Source organism: Papio anubis, chromosome 5 (genome assembly GCF_008728515.1).
Source record: "Papio anubis isolate 15944 chromosome 5, Panubis1.0, whole genome shotgun sequence".
In the NCBI taxonomy this organism is placed as follows: domain Eukaryota; kingdom Metazoa; phylum Chordata; class Mammalia; order Primates; family Cercopithecidae; genus Papio; species Papio anubis.
In genome coordinates, this window is record NC_044980.1 from 127677166 (window position 1) to 127693530 (window position 16365).

The window sequence follows — 16365 nt, forward strand, 5'->3', positions numbered from 1 at the left end:
GCAATGGTGCAATCTCGGCTCACTGCAACCTCTCCCTCCCGGGTTCTAGCAATTCTCCAGCCTCAGCCTCCTGAGTAGCTGGGACTCCAAGCATGCGCCATCACACCCAGCTAATTTTTCTATTTTTAGAAGAGACAGGGTTTTGCCATGTTGTCCAGGCTGGTCTCAAACTCCTGACCTCAGGTGATCCACCTGCCTCAGTCTCCCAAAAGTGTTGGGATTAAAGGTGTGAGCCACTGCGCCTGGCCTAAACAAACTTTTTGAAAAGCTGTTTCTAAAAGATCCCTTAAATTCAGATATGACAGCTAATTACCGCATCATAAATTACTTTTATACTAATTGTTTCCAGGGTTTTAGAGTAGCTGAACGTTTATTTCATGAGGCACCCTAAATTCTATAGAAATAAAACCTCAGATGAGTCTCCTTCTTAGAGTGTTATAATGAATGGGAGTTTACAACTTTTATGTGTCATGTTGCCAACAGCTGTGGTTGGGGTGGTCGCTGGCAGGAGGGGACCATATCTCAGAATGGCCCATTATTTCTATTTTACAAATGAGCAAATTGAGGCATAGAGAGTTAGATAACTTGCCCAGGTTACACAGATTGTAAGTTGATGAAGCTGGGATTTGAATCTTCACGTGTGTACTTACAAATGCAAGGAAAACTTTGATGAGTCCACCTCTTATAATAACCTTTATTACTGTGTGAGTGCCAAGTACTGTTTTAGATGCTTTACATATGCTATTTTGTTTAATATCCTCATTTTAAAGAATAAACTGGCTTGGCACAGTAGCTCACGCCTATAATCCCAGTACTTTGGGAAGCTGAGGCAGGTGGATTGCTTGAGTCTCAGGAGTTCAAGAGTAGGCTGGTTAACATGGCGAAACCCCGTCTTTACTAAAAATACAAAAAATTAGCTGGGCGTGGTGGTGCGTCCCTGTAGTCCCAGCTACTCGGGGAGCTGAGGTGGGAGAATCACCCAGGAGGTTGAGGCTGCAGTGAGCTGTAATCATGCCACTGCGCTCCAGCTTAGGCAATCAGGATTGATACCCTGTCTTAAAGCAAAAGAAAAAACCTGAGGCTCTCAATAACTTGCTTTCGTTCATGCAGCTTCCAGTGGCTGGACCAGGCTTTAAATTTACTCCAAAACCTTTACGTGGGATGGCACCCTGCCCTACCTCTGCACCATGGCCCAGCTACATGGGGTTCCCCTGGAGGGAAATGTGGAGCAGAGCCATTCCCTGGAGAGGAGGTTCAAGTATAGAGAGGATCAGCCTCGAAACACTGGTGCTGCCAGGTGCGGGGGCTCATGCCTGGAATCCTAGCACTTTGGGAGGCTGTGGTGGGAGGACTGCTTCAGTGAGCCATGATGGTGTCACTGCACTGCAGCCTGGGTGACAGAGCAAGATAATTTCTCAAAAAAACCCCCCAAAATCAGAAAAAACAAAAAACACCAGTAGTGTTGAGGGAAAGTGAAAGGGGGAAAGAAGTAACCAAAGACCAGCTAAACAGCCCAAGCTAAGCATGGTGTCCACCACAGAGGATGTGGCCAGTAAATCTTTGCTAAGGGACTTAAATCCTATTAATTGGCGAGCTACATGTGTGGGCAGACAATTCACAGCCCCTATCAGTGGACATCATCATTTCCCTGGGCCCTAGCATCTGCTGTTTGCTTTTTTGACTAGATCTGAATGATCAAATTTATTTTATTTTTTTGAAATGAAGTTTCGCTCTTGTCTCCCAGGCTGGAGTGCAGTGGCCCGATCTTGCAACCTCTGCCTCCCAGGTTCAAGAGATTCTCCTGCCTCAGTTTCCTCAGTAGCTGGGACTACAGGCATGTGCCACCATGCGCGAGTAATTTTTATATTTTTTTGTAGCGACGGGGTTTCACCATGTTGCCCAGCCTAGTCTCAAACTTCTGGGTTCGAGTGATCTGCCCGCCTCAGCCTCTCAAAGTGTTGGAATTACAGGCATGAGCCATTCTGCCTGGCCAGTGACTATATCCGAGATGCCACAGTTTCATACAGTGGTATTAAGGAAGGAAAACGATGAAAGTAAATTTACTGAAAATTATGAAGTTTCACTTGTTAACTCACATCCACCGGTTCATTTTTCAGTTCTTTCTTTAATGAGCAAATCTGAGTAGTAGTTTTCATGATCATAAACACTCAATGTAAACGTTGGAAATACAACTTTTAATTATTTAGGACCAGTGACATTTGATCAGGGCCCCCAGTGTGATTCCGAGTTTTGCATTTGAAATGGTTACATCTTTTTTTTTTTTTTAACAGTCTTGCTCTGTAGCCAGGCTGGAGTGCAGTGCTGCAATCTCAGCTCACTGCAACCTCCGCCTCCTGGGTTCAAGCGATTCTCCTACCTCAGTTTCCTCAGTAGCTGGGATTACAGGCACGCACCACCATGCCCGGCTGTTTTTGTATTTTTAGTAGAGACGGGGTTTCACCATTTTGGCCAGGCTGGTCTTGAACTCCTGGCCTCAATTGATCCACCCGCCTCATCCAAAGTGCTGGGATTACAGGTGTGAGCCACAGCGCCCGGCGAAATGGTTACATTTTGTCAAGCGGGCAAATGGCAAGAACAGAAGCCCAGGAATTTTGGGCTACTTTGAGGCAAAATGCTTTATTTTTTCTAGGTCCATATGGATGGACCGCTAACAACTGCTAAGTTGAAGTTAAATGGACTCTTGTTCTTAAAAAAATTTTTTTTTGCTATATCCTCTGCAAAATTGCTTATTAATTTGCATAAACTTTTTTTTTTTTGTATTTTTTTTTTTCAGGGGGGTGAGGGATAGGGTATTTTGCTGTCCATGGAATGCAGTAGCGTGATTTTGGCTCACTGCAGCCTCCTGGGCTCAAGCCATCCTCCCATCTCAGCCTCCTGGGTAGCTGGGACTACAGGCGCGTGGCACCACGCGCGGCTGATTTTTGTATTTCTAATAGCGACGCGGTTTTGCCATGTTGCCCAGGCAGATCTCGAACACCTGGCCTCAAGTGATCCTCCTTTCTTGTCCTCCCAAAGTGCTGTGATTACAGGTGCAAGCCACCATGCCCAGCCTGCTTAAACTATTAAGTTAAAAAAAAAAAAAAAAGAGGCCGAGCGCGATAGCTCACGCCTGTAATCCCAGCACTTTGGAAGGCCGAGGGGGACGGATCTCGAAGTCAGCAGATGGAGGCCATCCTGGCTAACACGTTTTTTAACACTATTTTTAGTAGAGACATCCTGGCTGTCTCTACTAAAAATACAAAAACGAAATTAGCCGGGCATGGTGGCGGGTGCCTGTAGTCCCAGCTACCCGGGAGGCAGAGGTTGCAGTGAGCCGAGATCGCGCCTGGGCGACAGAGCGAGACTCCGCCTAAAAAAAAAAAAAAAAGAAAAAAAAAAGAGAGAGAGAGATACAAGTGAATATTCTTAATACTATGTCAATTACATCTCAAAAAAGACAAAAATAAATAAATAAAAGAATACCTCCCCAAAAATGATACAAGAAAAGATTCACCTAAATCTGTTCACAGCTGTCTGCAGAGCTCCTACTGTGTGCTGAACCTGAGGGTACACAGGGCACGGACACGTTTGGAAGGTGATTACAGGCCAGGTTTCCACACTTTTTGGTCCAGGCAAACCCAGACGAGCCAGCTGGCTCAAGGACTTGGCAGCTGCGCTATGACTGAACAGAGCCTACGTTCGAAACCACGGCTGCAAGACTTAGGAGCCCACGACGGGATCTGCCGTGGTTCACTGCCCCAGGGAGTACTGAATGAACGACAGAGGGCGTGGCCCCGAGCATCCGCCGCTGAACTGCCCCGCCCTGGCCTGCGACATCCTCCCACCCGCATGGACTGCGCTGCAGCGCCGCCCAGCGGGGAGCTCCAGCTCGGTGCCAGCGCCCGCGCCAGCGAAGCGGAGGAGGCCGGCGCCCTAGGCGGGGCAAAATTCCTCCCAGCGCAGCGAGGACCGGAGGGCAAGGCCAGCGCGCGCAGGCGGGCTTGCGTCCGGGGCACAGACGCGACGGGCCCGCACGGGGCGGGGACCGCGCGCGGCTGCTGGGCCTGCGGCTGTGGGGCGGCCAAGAGCGCTGGCGACCACTGAAGATCCTGGGGGCCTTCGGGGTCCGGGCTGCGCCTGTGCCCGCGGGAAGGCCGGGCGCTGCCCACACACAGCCCCTGCTCCAGGCCAGCCCCGCAGGGAGACTACCGGGGCGGTGGTAGGTGGGCGGGGCCGGGTCGGGGGCTGCCGTGGGCTGCCGACAGGCAGCGCGCAGGGCAGCCCTCGGCAGACGGCCAATGGCGGCGGCGCTCTGGGCGCGGGGGGCGACTCGGCGCTTGTTGGCGGCGCTGCAAGGCCAGAGCCTACGGCTCGCGGCTGTGGTGAGTGTCTAGCGCCCGCGGGACCGGGATTCAGGGGTCCGGGGTCAGGGGGGCGGCGCGAGGCCCGGCGGCGTCGGCTGAGGGGCCAGCGGGACTGGGGCGGCCCGGGCGTGGACCGGCCCTTGGAGCTCGGGCGTCGGGTCACCGCGTCCTGGGACTGAGCACCTGCTCGGCGCGCCGCTCAGAGACCGGGGTGTCCGCAGCCTCCGCCACTTGCCCCTTGGCTTTACACCTCCGCCGAAGCCTACGAACTTGCCAACCGGAAACAAATGGGAACGAATTTTGTTCAACTACAAAAGGCAGATGTGAAAAATAGTTGCAGAACAATTCAGTGCCCGCCGCCGCCGCTCGCTGTGCTGAGGACGAACGGCGCTGCGGGCCCGGCTCCCTATGGCGACTCCCTGTTCGCGCTTCACTCCAAGGGGAGCCCACAGAGATTTTGGAGGAGTTATTAATAAATTGTCTTTTTTTGGTGACATACTGGCTTTTCTTTCCTCTTCCAAGGGGCCGTCAGTTTTCCTGCTGTAGAAATTAATAAAGTTTTAACATGCAGCACCACCTAGTGGAAAAGTGATGCGTTAAACTCACCATCTCATTTTAAGTTGCATTTTAACCGCCCATTTCAGTTTGAAATGTTTTGTTTTGTTTTGTTTTTTTCGAGACGGAGTCTCGCTGTATCGCCAAGCCTGGAGTGCAGTGGTGCGATTTCGGCTCACTGCAACCTCCGTCTCCTGGGTTCAAGCGATTCTCCCCCCTCAGCCTCCCGAGTAGCTGAGATTACAGGCGCGTGCCACTATGCCCAGGTAATTTTTTATATTTTTAGTAGAGAGGGGTTTTCACCATGTTGGCCAGGCTGGTCTGGAACTCCTGACCTAAGGTGATCCACCTGCCTCGGCCTCCCAAAGTGCTGGGATTACAGGCGCGAGCCACTGCGTCTGGCCTGAAATTCTTTAATAGAAGAAATTTAAAATAGCTCGAAGACGAGGAAGACAAGCACTTCGCCTCTTCTTGGCCCCGAAGGGCAGAACACAAGTTGAGTGCCTACTGTCACCTAGGCGTGTCTTCAGGCATACTCTGTCCTAGGTGCTACTGATCCAGTAAGATTAGGGTGTTCTGGGAAGGAATGAATCAACAGACATGATTTGAGCGCTGCCACGTGCCAGGCTCAATGCTAGGTACCCTCACATTCAAGATCTGTAATCTAAGCCTTTCAAAAAATCTTGGCAGGTAGATATAAAATTCCCACTACAGACAGAAGGATCCCGGAATTCAGAAAAGCGAAGTTTAGCATCCCATAGCTAAAAGTAACAAAGGCCTTAGATCTAGTTTACTCTCTTCAAATCCTAGCCTACTCCCCACCCCCTGAAAAATTAAGCCCACCACAAAGGGTTCCGTTGTGAATGTGCCCTCTTGGGGGCCTTTGATGTTATGTAGATGAAGTGGCTCCATTTCCCAGTCCTGGGCGTAGTCCCTGCTGCTGGGCAGGTGTCTGTTGTGGGCATAAAGTGCATACCATTGAGCTTAGTGGGGATGTGGATGGTCTAGCACTCAGAGAAAACAGCTCAGAGTGTGTTCCACAGACTCCAGGTGCCTGCCCCCACTGCATGTTTAATGGTTTTCTTTGCAGCTGCTCAATGTGGACACACGTAATTCTGTTTCTTTTCCAAAATACTCCGAGTTGACAAAATAAGTGTTTAATAAGAATTTTAGATTTCTATCTTTTTTTTGAGACGGAGTCTCGCTCTGTCGCCCAGACTGGAGTGCAGTGGTGCAATCTTGGCGCACTGCAACCTCTGCCTCCTGGGTTCAAGTGATTCTCATGCCTCAGCCTCCCGAGTAGCTGGAGCTATAGGTGCGTGCCACCATGCCTGGCTAATTTTTGTATTTTTAGTAGAGATGGGGTTTCACCATCTTGGCCAGGCTGGCCTCGAACTCCTGACCTTGTGATCTGCTCGCCTCGGCCTCCCAAAGTGCTGGGATTACAGGCATGAGCCACCACGCCTGGCCAAGAATTTTAGATTTCTTATGATAGATGTACGTGTAAGTTTTTCAGAACTGTCACTGAGAAACTGATGAATGAATCTTGATTCTTAATAGTAAATGGTGTTTGTTTATTACTTACTTTTCTTTCTTTCTTTTTTTTTTCCTTTTTTTTAAAAGACAGGGTCTTACTCTGTTGCCCCGGCTGGAATGCAGTGGTGATCATAGCTAACTGCAGCCTCAGTCACCTGGTCTTAAGTGATCCTCCCACCTCAGCCTTCCAAGTAGCTGGGACTATGGACATGGTCCACCACCCCAGCAATTAAAAAAAATTTTTTTTTGTAGAGACGAGGTCTCATTGTGTTGCCCAGGCTAGTCTTCAACTCCTGGCCTAAAATGATCCTCCCACCTCAGCCTCCCAAAGTGCCAGGATTACAGATGTGAGCCACTGTGCCCGGCCCTAGTAAATGTTTTTTTTTTTTTGAGATGGAATCTCACTCTGTTGCCCAGGCTGGATGCCTGGGATTACAGGCATGTGCCTCCATGCCCAACTAATCTAGTAAGTGGTTTTTAATAACAAGCTTTTGCATATTTTTGTTTAATTAAAAAGTATTCTCTGCTGGGCACCATGGCTCACCCCTGTAATCCCAGCACTTTGGGAGGCTGAGGTGGGCGGATCCCTTGAGGTCAGGAGTTTGAAACCAGCCTAGCCAACATGTGAAACCCTGTCTCTACTAAAAATACAAAAAATTAGCTGGGTGTGGTGGCATACACCTGTAATCACAGCTACTCAGGTGGCTGAGGCAGAAGAATCGCTTGAACCTGGGAGGCAGAGGTTGCAGTGAGCTGAGATCACACCACGGCACTCCAGCCTGGGCGACAGAGCAAGACTTGGTGTCAAAAAAAAAAAAAAAAAAAAAAGTACTCTCACTCTTTTGTTAGTTGTGGGGAAGAATAGCCGACCTAGCAAAGAAGAAAAACTAGAAAACTGATTCATTAGTATTTTTTTCTTCATCTTCATAGAATAAGTTGTCTAAAGGTAAAATCTTTTTGATCTCTTAATTAATATTAGTGATAAAAGATTTTAGGATTTCTGAAGTGGGAGTGAGTTGCAGCTTAATGGCAGAGAATCCAGGGAATGCAGCTTAGCCCACAGTTGCCCTTTGATGAGGAGCCTTCACTAATGTTCATCTTTCTGGGTGACAGCGTCTCTCTCACCTGAGCCTACAATAACTCAGCAAGTAGTTAAGACAGTAAGTATTGCCTGGAGTGAGAACCCTGCTTTCCTGACTTCTAGTCCAGTGTCCATCTCTTCTCTCTGACCCTGATGTTTGAAGTTATTTAGTTAAAAATCCAATAGCATGGGAAGTGTGGGCCTGTTAAGCAACAGAACCTGGCTTTGTGAATGTCATCCCCATGGTGAGTAGAAACAGGCCAGACAGTGCACACAAGTGCTTTGGACTGGGCAGTACTCTTGCCAAACTATGGAGAGAGTTTGTCTGACTGGTGCTCTGAGAAAAGGGCTTCATAAACTCACCCCACTGAGGCCAGGGCTTTTTACCTGTAGTCCAGAGGATCTGTGGACTCCCAGAAGTTAGATAAAACCATATGTAATTGTGCATTTGTTTTTCCCCATCCAGGGATTGGTTTTCATTAGATGTGACAGGAGATGGTAATTCCAAATCTTTTTTTTTTTTTTTTTTTTTTGAGACGGAGTCTTGCTCTGCCGCCCAGGCTGGAGTGCAGTGGCTGGATCTCAGCTCACTGCAAGCTCCGCCTCCCGGGTTTACGCCATTCTCCTGCCTCAGGCTCCCGAGTAGCTGGGACTACAGGCGCCGCCACCTCGCCCGGCTAGTTTTTTGTATTTTTTAGTAGAGACGGGGTTTCACCGTGTTAGCCAGGATGGTCTCGATCTCCTGACCTCGAGATCCGCCTGTCTCAGCCTCCAAAAGTGCTGGGTTTACAGGCTTGAGCCACCGCGCCCGGCCGGTAATTCCAAATCTTAAAACTATCTTTCATTTCTTTGTTCTCAAAAGACAGACCAAAACAAGGCTAGCTCTGTACAAAATAAACTGCCTCTATGGTATGTTCCCTCTGGCCCCCTTACTGCTGCCTCAGACATCACAGTTCAGCTTCTCTGGCTTATTACAGATACAACAGAGAGTAGTGAAGACTACTGAGGTGATGTAGGGCCGTCTGAAGAGCAATAGACCAGGAGTTTGGAGCCTTGAATTCTAATTCTGGTCCTGCCAATAGACTTGCCACAAGTCCTGGAATTCTGCAGTGTCCAAGATGGCCAGTGGTAATAGTCGATCTTTGTTGTATCTGTAATAAGCCACAGAAGGGCTGGGCACGGTCACTTATGCCTGTAATTCCAGCACTTTGGGAGGTCCAGGCTGGCGGATCTCTTGAGCTCAGGAATTCAAGGTCAGCCTGAACAACATGGTGAAAATCCGTCTCTACCAAAAATACAAAAAATTAGTTGGGTGTGGTGGTGTGCACCTGTAGTCCCAGCTACTGGGGAGGTTGAAGTGGGAGGATCACTTGAGTCCAGGAGGCGGAGGTTGCAGTGAGCCGTGATTGCACCACTATGCTCCAGCCTGGGCGATAGAGTGAGACCCTGTCTCAGAACAACCAACCAACCGACCAACCAACAAGCCAACCAACCAGAGAAGCTGAATTGTGAAGGTTGAGGCAGCAGTAAGTGGGCCAGAGGTTCCATACCATGGAGGCAGCTTATTTTGCACAGAGCTAGCCTTGCTTTGGTCTCTCTTGTGAGAACAAAGGAATGAAAGATGGTTAGAATTTGTTGCCTTTCAGACTTTTCTACTTCTCTGCTTAAGGTAAGGAGCCATAAGTTTAAGTTTGAGTAAACGTCTACATTTTCAGATATGAAATGTGTTCTCTTCATAGTCGTCAGGTACTCACAGGTTGACTGCAGAGGAGAGGAACCAAGCTATACTTGACCTTAAAGCAGCAGGATGGTCGGAATTAAGTGAGAGAGATGCCATCTACAAAGAATTCTCCTTCCACAGTTTTAATCAGGTAATTGTTACAAATTCTTGCTAGGGCTGTGGTCTATTTTGGTCACCGTAGGCTGTAACTCTTTCTGATTCTGCCAGTTGTCTGGTCCCATGCAAATCCAGGATTCAACTCTTCCCTTCTTTAAGAATTCAGTGATAGAGTGACATCCTTGTTGACACTTGCTACCACCCACCTGGGTGATGTTTAGGTCTGGGGGAAGAGGGTGGTTTGTGTTATTTGGAATACAAATTCTGAAACCACTATTGCTTTGATTTGGTGTTGGTTAGGATATGTAGTTTCTTTTGAAATTTCAAATAAAAGAGAGCGTCAGCTTTTTATTATTGACTATTATTTTTTGAGACAGGGTCTTGCTCTGTTGCCCAGGCTGGAGTGCAGTGGTATGATTGTGGCTTATTGCTGCCTCGACCTCCTGGGCTCAGGTGATCCTCCCACCTCAGCCTCCCAAGTAGCTGGGACTACAGGCATGTGCCATGCCCAGCTAATTTTTGTATTGCTTGGAGACACAGGGTCTGGCTATGTTGCCCAGACTGGTCTCAAATTCCTGGCTTCAAGCGATCCTCCTGCCTTGGCCTCCCAATGTGCTGGGAATACAGGTGTGAGCCACTGTGCCCAGCCTAAGCTTTTTTTTTCTTTTTTTTCTTTTTTTTTGAGATGGAGTCTCGCTCTGTCGTACAGGCTGGAGTGCAGTGGCGCGATCTCGGCTCACTGCAAGCTCCACCTCCTGGGTTCATGCCATTCTCCTGCCTCAGCCTCCTGAGTAGCTGGGACTATAGGTGCCCACGACCACACCCGGCTAATTTATTGTATTTTTAGTAGAAACAGGATTTTACTGTGTTAGCCAGGATGGTCTCGATCTGCTGATCTCGTGATCCGCCCGCCTCAGCCTCCCAAAGTGCTGGGATTATAGGCGTGAGCCACCGCACCCGGCTAAACTTTTTATACTTATCCGAAAGGGGCATGAATAAAACTGGTTGAGGAAGATGTACCTGCTTGACTTATTTTCCCCTACTTTTTCTGGGCTGTTGGTAATTTTTCTTTCTTCCTGCAGTTAAATTTCTATCTCTCAGTCATCTCCCAGGCTGCACCCTTTTCCCTGATTGGCTTATTTTCCTCCAGCCCAGTAGCCAGATCCTGAACCTTTTCTTAAAACCTGCCCTCCCTCTTGGAAAGTCAGCTTTCACAAGGTAACTGTTCCATTAGGGACGCACCCTGTTTAGAGAGTCATCTCCCGTGACTTAACCTTCAGTTACTACACCACTGCATTTATATAAGGTAAACGCTTTTGACTATTTTGTTTGTTCAGTTAGCTTGGTAATCCTTTGGACAGATTTATTGTTTTTATTTATATTGGGTGTCGGCATCTAGAAGTCAGAGACCATGTTTGCTTAAATAACTCTGTATTGTACCTAACACAGTTCTGGGTACAAACAGGCATTTGATAAATGCAGACATTGATTACAGTGTTTGCTAGTTTCTCGAAGGGTGTGTAAGGACCAGATTCACACCAAAGAAACCTTCGGCATGTTTTGCTAGTAAATGCCGTTGGCTCCACTGAGCTGCATGCCTGATTCTGTTCCCTATCCATCTGGCTGCCAGCCTCTGCTGTGAGTCTCCAACTCCTAAGGAAACCTGGACCAAGCAGACTCCCTGTCCCTGCTGCCCCACGTGCTCGACAGCTCTTGTCAGGAGCTTAGCACGCTGTGGCTGGTGGCAGGGAATCCCATTGGTACAGTAAGCTTGTGCATAAGCTCTAGGTAGCATTTTCCAAGCTTATTAAAATTCTTACATGTGTACAGCTTGACTTCTTTAAACCTGGCCTAATTTATTGGGCTTGAACATGTGGCTTAAAGTACTTGAGTGGTGTTGCCTCAAGCCCTGCCCATGATTCAGTCCTCCAGCACCATTCTGACCTTGCGCTCAGGGTGACTTTCAGCAATGGTAGGGAAGCATACTGGATTGATTGTAACATTATTCACTGGGGCATTTAATTAAGTAGACTTTTTTTTCCCATTCACCCAACTTTTAGGAAAAAGAGGCAAATGACCAGAAAATCAGCTGATGTCAGGGAATGTATTCAGAGAACCAACACTGAGATTATATCCAGGGGTCAGTTTTCCAGCCAGGCTCCTGTGACTTCTGCGTGTACCATGGCCTGTAGTGGTACCGGTGTCCTGACAGTTGTGAGTGCCCTCCAGCAAAACACAACTAGGAACACAGCTACAGTCAAACAAGTTGAGCTTATTGCTTATTGCAGTGAGGGAGAATGCACACCGAAGGGCACCATGGGGTGAGCCAGTATAGGGTTTGGGCTTGTGTAGTGATTTGGGGACTTTGCTCTGGATTAGATGCTGTCAGGAAATGGGTAATTCTGTCATTTAGTGTTTTAATAAATTGTATCTATAGGGAGAGTAGATTAAAGTGGTGCCAAAGCTGAAATTGAAGAAGCAGCAATAGTCACTCGTTAGCTGGGAGAGGAGGATGTTTGGTATTTTGTGGCTTGGACAGTGTTCATGTTTTGTTTGTGTTCAGATATTGCAGAGTGGTCTTGTTTTTGCCTTCATCTATCATGGTCACAGAGTGGCCTTGTCTGATGTTGGTGTTGATGTTCGAAAGGAGAGGACCAAGGACTGGTTGATAGTACCAGGCCAGCGCCCAGGTATCAGGAGCTGCTTTTCTCTTGCTCACAACTAGTGAGTAGAGTAGTGACCCTCTGGCACTGACAGGTCATCATTCATCTTTCATCTAGGACAGAAAAGCGATTGTTTTTTATTGTAACAACAGCATAACATTAAAATAGGATGGCGTAAATAAAAAAAATTTCTAGTCGCAACTACTTTCATTTTTCTTTGTTCCCTTCTGGTCTTTCTCCATGGATGTTTGTTTGCCAAGTATGCCAGAGCATGCCAGTTATACATGTGATTACATTTTTTAAAAAAAATTTAATTTTATCATAAAATATTTATTAATTCAACAAAGATTTATTAAGCATTTTCTGTGTGCTAGGTACTACTCTTAAGCTCATACAGTTCCCATCCCACTGGGAAGGTAGACAATAAACAGATGAATAGGAAATATAATTTCAGCTAGTGATGAGTACCCTGAAGAATATATGCTTCTCCTAGCATAGGTGGATGAAGTAGCCATAGGCATCAGTTGCTGTTAGCCTCCTGTTTCTACCCTCGATGGTGGTACACGGGCTCCACAGTGCATCATGGGTGAATGGGCAGTATGTTGGTGACAGACAGTGACTCCGTAAGCAGACAAGAGCATGACAGTGGTGGGACTCGAGGCAGGGAGTTTCCACACTAGGAGTGCTTGGACCCAGACAGGGTGGGGTTGGCATTTGTAAAGGAACTTTGCTTTTTTTGTTGTTCCTGTAGACAGAAGGTGGGAGAGGTCTGCAAGTGACATATAAACTTAGGTGTTTGGTAACTGCAGAATGTCTGTGTTGAAAGAACAAAATGTAAGGTAGAAATGTGGGTGTAAGTGTCCCATAAAGACAGATTTTGTTATGCATTGACATGTATGAGATGAACTGGAAGCTTACAAAATCTGAGGAAATTTTAAGCTTAAAAGTAGGTGCAGAAGGTGAGGCTTTGGAACCTAGGAAATAACTACTACAGGTGCCAGCAGGTGGAGCCCTCCAGGGCGGGAGCCCAGCCAGGCCAGGCAGCAACACCCTTTTCTGCCCTGCAGAAGGCTGTCCCTGTTCTTTCACTGCTGAATACCTGGGGCCACCCTTGTTCAGCCTGGAAATAAGCTCAGGATCAGGACTAGGTAAGTGGCAGTGACTGGGCACCTGGGTGAATGATAAATTTTGTGTGTAGGACGTGAGGAGTTTCCAATGGTGATTCAGGAGGAAGGGACCAAGCTTTATGAGAATCAGCTGTGGTTCTCTGCAGAGGCGCTCCTGGGCCCTGTCTCTGCTTTCTTTGGTGGGCCTGCCCAGCAGGGCATTCAGTCGTATTGGATGGAATCAGATGAGCTGGTTAATATTCAGGGCAAGGTCCAAGCTTTATTGGTTCTGTATCTTGTTTGACACCCTCACCTTTTGGTTGCTGTGCTGCTGCCACTGAAGCTTTCTGGAGCTTCAGCGGGAGGGAGGAGGAGTGCTTTGGGCGCACAGGCTGGGTTGGTGGTACTCAGCACATCCTAGCAGCAGTAGCACCATATGTGACTTTGGGGTTTGTAAAATGTTTCTTTTCCTGTGCCCACAGAGATTCCCGTGTAGAGCAGTTCAAAGTTACTGTTGCTGCCTTACTTTATAAAAATGTTTTATTGAGGAATTTGATAATAGGCTTATGTTGAACATTTTGAAACACTTAGTGAAGTCAAAGGCTTGATGATACCAGAAGAAAGACAACTGCTGATGAAAGTCATAACAATCCTCCACAGGATATTGGTGGAGGTCTCGATAGCTCTCATTGTGAATGAATTAGTTTGGGTTTGATTGTTCTTTGTTGTGCACATCAAAGTTATGAGTGAGTAATGCATCTGTGCACTCTTGAAAGAGGATATTCTACCTGTGGAGGGTAGGGAAGCACTCCCAAAGAGGATGCCTGTGGCCTGGGCGTCATATGGATTAGAAAATGTCATTTTGTGCTGGGCACAGTGGCTCACACCTATAATCCCAGCACTTTGGGAGGCCGAGGCAGGTGGGTCACCTGAGGTCAGGAGTTCAAGACCAGCCTGGCCAAAATGGCAAAACCACTTGTCTACTAAAAATACAAAAATTAGCTGGGTGTGGTGGAAGGTGCCTGTAATCCCAGCTACTTGGGAGGCTGAGGCAGGAGAATGGCTTGAGCCTGGGAGGCGGAGGTTGCTGTGAGCAGAGATCACGGCACTGTACTCCATCCTGGGCGACTGAGTACTCCATCTCAAAAAATAAAATAAAATGTCGTTTTGATTTTAAAGTATAATCTAATGTTTGTGTGTCTGGCACCAGGTAAAGTGAAAACTCGTATGGCTATCACACACACTAGCTTGCATTTAACGTGTGCCCATGATTGGCTTTGTAACCACAGCAGACTAGAAACCTGAGAGAGTGTTCATAATTTTCATTGGAATAGAATAGAGACACTCATATTTTAGCAAACTTTACCTAAAATGTGAGACGCTAGTAAAAATATCTGTGTAGTGTTCATGTTGGTGTTCCCTTTGGACTTCTTCCTGAGCAGGACCATGTTGATGCTCCCAGGAGGTGGCTAGAATGTCAGTGTTGGCGTCCACCAGGGTAGGGGAATAAGAGCCTGAAATGTTATCATTTGGAGCTTTGTTGCTGCTGCTTGTGTTGTACAATAGGTCTAGACCTGGTGTGTATTTGTAAAAACGTGTGCAATAGATAGATGAGAAATGTAAAACAGGTGTCAACAATGCAAATATGACACCACACTGCACTGTGAAAACACCATGGTCCTTACAGCATCCTTTAATAAAAATGGACTTTTAACTGCATCATTTTCTCTTAGTCGTGTAGTAAATCTTCTGTTTACAGAACTTAGCCTGAGTATTTTGAAAAAGTCAAGCAGCCAAGAAGTATGATTTCCTCAACAGTCTTTGTCTTGCCCTTTTACAGATGGAGTAAAATCAGGTGTGTAAAAAATAAAAAAGCAGTTTGAGCTGACGTGAAAGGTATTTCAGATTTATGCTTTGCAGATGATATTGGTATGATTAATGCATTCATTGCCTTTTTTTATTGCTTTTCACAGATAATGTACATGATGCATGGAAAATGTTGTGGGTTTAAATCTGTGCCAGGTTTAGACTGTGAATATCAACAGATGTTATCATATAAATACCATAATTATTATAAAATAAAAAATTTGTCATGAAATGCAGTGACATAAATTTCATTTATGTAAATTGCTTTCATTAGTATAAAACCTTAGTGTAGCTGTTAGGGTTTGTGAAGCACTTTAGATGAGATTAACTTGGTATAAAGTGGTCACAAATGGGTTGCTTTAAATTTAACTGACAAGAAAATCACACTCAAAACTTAGGAAATTACTGAGGCATTTGCCTGCATTGCTGGTACCGCTTAAATAGGTTGACTATGAATTAATAACAATAGACTGCTGGCTCAATAATTGCAGAAAATAATTGAAAGGGGACCTTAAATAATAACTTGAAAGTATTTTGGTCTTGCTCTTTTCTGTTCTGTTTCTGTTTTTCTTTGGTATGCCTGCCCACTGCTTCAGTACTGCCATTTTCAACAGCTTTCGGGTTTGCACAGCAGGAGTTTTGTCAATAGTTGTGGTGCGTTAGGGCCGTGACACAGAACTTGCATTTAGATGTGTCAGAATACAAATATTGGGTGCCTGATGGAGCAGCTGTAGCAGCTGAACAGCCACTATGTTCTTAGCAGAAACAGTGCTGCAGTCACATTCCTGTGGCTGGGTAGCGGCCAGTTGCTTTCTGCCCTCAGGAGGGATTTGGTCCAGCAGTGTGGACAGGTGGCTGAGGTTCTTCTTCCTGGCTCTGAGCTCTCTGTGTTGTGCTCTTTTTCTTACATCCTTTTAAACAAAACAAAGCAGTAATATTTTGTCCCCTGTGTTGCAGAGAATTACTATTATATTGCGCTTTTGATCTCGGTTGGAGTGGGGCATTCTGACTCATTTACTGAATTTCGCAGAAGGACACTAAACCAGATTGAGATCATGGAATTACTTGTGGTCATACTGGGTCATGTCACAGTCACCAGATGCCAGACTCACATCTCTGGTTCCCACAGCAACATTTTTAGATCCTACTGTGACATAGAAAGGTTGTTTTTTTGTTTTTGTTGTTTTAGGCGAGATCTTGTTTTCCAAGGACTACTTGCTGGATTAGTTTTCTCCCTTAAATGGATTTTACCATACTTCCCAGAGGAAGGGAATATTCGCCAGCTGAAACAAACAAAGCTGTACTTGTTTGGGAGTAGCCCAGGTATCACTGTTGAGCAATCAAAGGTCATTTAATT

The 16365-nt window shown here is 46.6% G+C and overlaps 1 protein-coding gene across 2 annotated transcripts in view; it reads left to right on the plus strand.

Annotated features, from left to right (window-relative positions):
• The first annotated feature begins 3903 nt into the window (after nucleotides 1–3903).
• Nucleotides 3904–16365, plus strand: part of PCBD2 (pterin-4 alpha-carbinolamine dehydratase 2) — a 49296-nt gene continuing 36834 nt past the window's right edge. The window contains exons 1-2 of one of the 2 annotated variants that reach the window (XM_009209112.3): nucleotides 3904–4382; nucleotides 4586–4938. In XM_009209112.3, coding sequence (XP_009207376.2) covers nucleotides 4299–4382; nucleotides 4586–4837 — 336 coding nt within the window. In that variant the 5' untranslated portion in view covers nucleotides 3904–4298 and the 3' untranslated portion in view covers nucleotides 4838–4938. Of the gene's footprint in view, nucleotides 4383–4585; nucleotides 4939–9275; nucleotides 9408–16365 lie in introns of those variants that run through there. The other variant, XM_003900115.4, reaches the window with a different exon arrangement.